The 3,310-nt window shown below is 38.4% G+C and overlaps 1 protein-coding gene across 3 annotated transcripts in view; it reads left to right on the top strand.

Moving 5' to 3' along the window:
* The window catches only part of LOC128684301 (prestin), a 149,867-nt gene extending 146,854 nt beyond the window's left edge, over positions 1 to 3,013 (top strand). The window contains exons 14-15 of one of the 3 annotated variants that reach the window (XR_011392499.1): positions 1,025 to 1,099; positions 2,597 to 2,729. Coding sequence is in view for 2 of the 3 variants with exons in the window: in XM_070089192.1 (XP_069945293.1) it covers positions 970 to 1,099; positions 2,597 to 2,739 (273 nt within the window). In the remaining variant the exon portion in view is untranslated. Of the gene's footprint in view, positions 1 to 969; positions 1,100 to 2,596 lie in introns of all 3 variants that reach the window. The other 2 variants (XM_070089192.1, XM_070089196.1) reach the window with 2 other exon arrangements.
* The last annotated feature ends 297 nt before the right edge of the window (positions 3,014 to 3,310 follow it).

The raw sequence follows: 3,310 nt of genomic DNA, 5'->3' as shown, positions 1-3,310 counted from the left end.
AACATTAACAACTAACACACAAAGATAACATTATCTTTGTGTGTTAATGTTATCTTTGTGTGTTGTTAATGTTATCTTTGTATGTTAGCATTAACAACACACAAATTTAACATTAACAACATACAAAGATAACATTAACAACTAACACACAAAGATAACATTATCTTTGTGTTAATTGTTAATGTTATCTTTGTATGTTAATGTTATCTTTGTGTGTTAATGTTATCTTTGTGTGTTAATGTTATCTTTGTATGTTGTTAATGTTATCTTTGTGTGTTGTTAATGTTATCTTTGTATGTTAATGTTATCTTTGTGTGTTAATGTTATCTTTGTATGTTGTTAATGTTATCTTTGTGTGTTAATGTTGTCTTTGTGTGTTAATTGTTAATGTTATCTTTGTATGTTGTTACTGTTATATTTGTGTTAGTTGCTAATGTTATCTTTGTATGTTGTTAATGTTATCTATGTATGTTGTTAATGTTAACAAGTAACACGCAAAGATAACATTAACAACATGCAAAGATAACATTATCTTTGTATGTTGTTAATGTTATCCTTGTGTGTTAGTTGTTAATGTTATCTTTGTGTGTTAGTTGTTAATGTTATCTTTGTGTGTTAGTTGTTAATGTTATCTTTGTGTGTTGTTAATGTTATCCTTGTGTGTTAGTTGTTAATGTTATCTTTGTGTGTTAGTTGTTAATGTTATCTTTGTGTGTTAATGTTATCTTTGTGTGTTAATGTTATCTTCGTGTGTTAATGTTATCTTTGTGTGTTGTTAATGTTATCTTTGTTTGTTGTTAATGTTATCTTCGTGTGTTGTTAATGTTATCTTCGTGTGTTAATGTTATCTTTGTGTGTTAATGTTATCTTTGTGTGCTAGTTGTTAATGTTATCTTTGTGTTAATGTTATCTTTGTGTGTTAATGTTATCTTTGTGTGTTAGTTGTTAATGTTATATTGGTGTGTGGAGGCTGTGGAGTGGGTGGTGGTGGAGATGAGTGGTGTCACCTACGTCGATACCACAGGTGCCAAGCTACTGACTCGTCTACACAAGGAACTGGGTGACAGTGGTGTCATCCTGTGTCTTGCTGCTGTGTCAGGTGAGTTGACTGTCCCCTTGTTTCTGTCAGGTGAGTTGACTGTCCCCTTGTTTCTGTGTCAGGTTAGTTGACTATCCCTTTGTTGCTGTGTCAGGTGAGTTGACTGTCCCCGTGTTGCCGTGTCAGATTAATTGACTTTCCTCTTGCTATGTCAGGTGAGTTGATTGTCCCCTTGTTGCTGTGTCAGATGAGTTGACTATCCCCTCGTTGCTGTGTCAGATGAGTTGACTGTCCCCTTGTTGCTGTGTCAGGTGAGTTGACTGTCCCCTTGTTGCTATGTCAGATGAGTTGACTGTCTCCTTGCTACTGTGTCAGGTGAGTTGACTGTTCCCTTGTTACTGTCAGGTAAGTTGACTGTTTCCTTGTTGCTGTGTCAGGTGAGTTGACTGTCCCTTTGTTGCTGTGTCAGGTGAGTTGACTGTCCCCTTGTTGCTGTGTCAGGCGAGTTGACTGTCCCCTTGTTGCTGTGTCAGGTGAGTTGACTGTCCCCTTGTTGCTGTGTCAGGTGTGTTGACTGTTCCCTTGTTACTGTGTCAGGTGAGTTGACTGTCCCTTTGTTGCTCTGTCAGGTGAGTTGACTCTCCCCTTTCTGCTGTGTCAGGTGAGTTGACTCTCCCCTTTCTGCTGTGTCAGGCGAGTTGACTGTCCCCTTGTTGCTGTATCAGGTGAGTTGGCTATCTTCGCCTCGGTAGTGAGAGGCTAAAAACCCGTAAGGTTACACTAAGAATAACACAAAGGACTCCATCACGGAGACAACCCTTTCGGCTCCTGGAGAGCGAGACGTTGCCATTAGACCTACCTCGCATAGGCCAGTAGGCCTGTTGCAGTGTTCCTTCTTTCTTATGTTCTTATATTGCCGATAATTCTACCAATATTAATACATACATCTTCAAACCTCAGACATGGAAAAAAAATCTTGTTGGCCAAGCCAAGTGTACCGTCAACTAAGTCTTCCAGTGTGCCCTATCTCTGTTATTATCTCCTTATTTGTTCATAATTTTGAACTTTCCACATAGTTCATATGGGAATTATTGGTAGTGAACGCTGCTTGAACTATACCTGCGTTGTGAACGTCATTATGAACAAATTTCATTCAATGGCTACATTAATTCTATAGTCAGTTGTGTTTACTATAAATATCTTTTTGTGAGACTTAAATTGACCAGCAGTTACAGCTGAAAGATGAACTTCGTAACCTCTTTAAATGTAATTGTAGCGATTTTGTAGCTCGATGCTCATCTGAATTTTCACTAAGTGTTCATTGTACTTATTAAGTATTTAACATTACACCCCAAGACTAACAGAAGTAACATACAATAAATATAACAACCGGACGTAAAACAGTGAAAGTTACAACATTGCGGTCCGGCGTGGACCAATTAATCTGTGTTATTAATTAATGGTCCAAGTATGACCGAAACGTCGTCATACTTTTTTATGTGCATGTTATTAGTGTTGTGTCTTCTTCATTCTTTAACGTAAGAAATGTGTTTTCAGAGCGTGTACAGGAGCGCCTGGCGAGGTGTGGAGCACTGGAGGTCATTAGTAAAGACTTAGTGTTCCACTCGACACATGATGCTCTCACCGTCATTACGAATTCACAGCTAAACCTTCCTTCCTTAAATGCTGCGTGCCTCTAGCTTCTGTCCTAGGCCTATCCATTACACAGCTCTACCTCACAGAGCCGGAACAAATCTTGGCTCTAGGCATTCTCGCAGCCATAGGCCTTCAAGATTTATGTATATATAAATATTATCGAGTCTATGTGAGTAACAGAATCACTTGCCATCAACCTGCGTAGCAGCTAAACTAGGGTACCCATACCCTCTGAAAGGAGGTGTATTTGCTTCTTCCTGTGTACTCAGTTATGCCCAGCCTTAAGAATAATGTATCAATAAAGATGATTACCTGATATCAGCCTCTTTATTTCACCAATCTTTGAGCTGTCACGATACATTTGTCTGCCTTTGACCATTAACTAGTGATTAGTTAATGGTACAAGTCGGATCGAAATGTTGTCACAAATTTAATTCTCTTATGTGCAGGTATTGTGCATTTTCATTCTTCAAATGTCTGCTTAGTACATTATTATCCGGCATTTTATTGGAAGTGTGTTAGTTTAATATGTTTATTATGCACCCCATACCCATTCCGTGGGCGGTAGTCAAAAGATTACAGAGGTACATAATTGGTCCAGGGACTGGACCCCAA

This window comes from Cherax quadricarinatus, chromosome 2 (genome assembly GCF_038502225.1).
Source record: "Cherax quadricarinatus isolate ZL_2023a chromosome 2, ASM3850222v1, whole genome shotgun sequence".
Lineage (NCBI taxonomy): Eukaryota > Metazoa > Arthropoda > Malacostraca > Decapoda > Parastacidae > Cherax > Cherax quadricarinatus.
The sequence above is the reverse complement of the archived record's forward strand: the minus strand, read 5'-3'. Positions and strand labels throughout refer to the sequence as shown.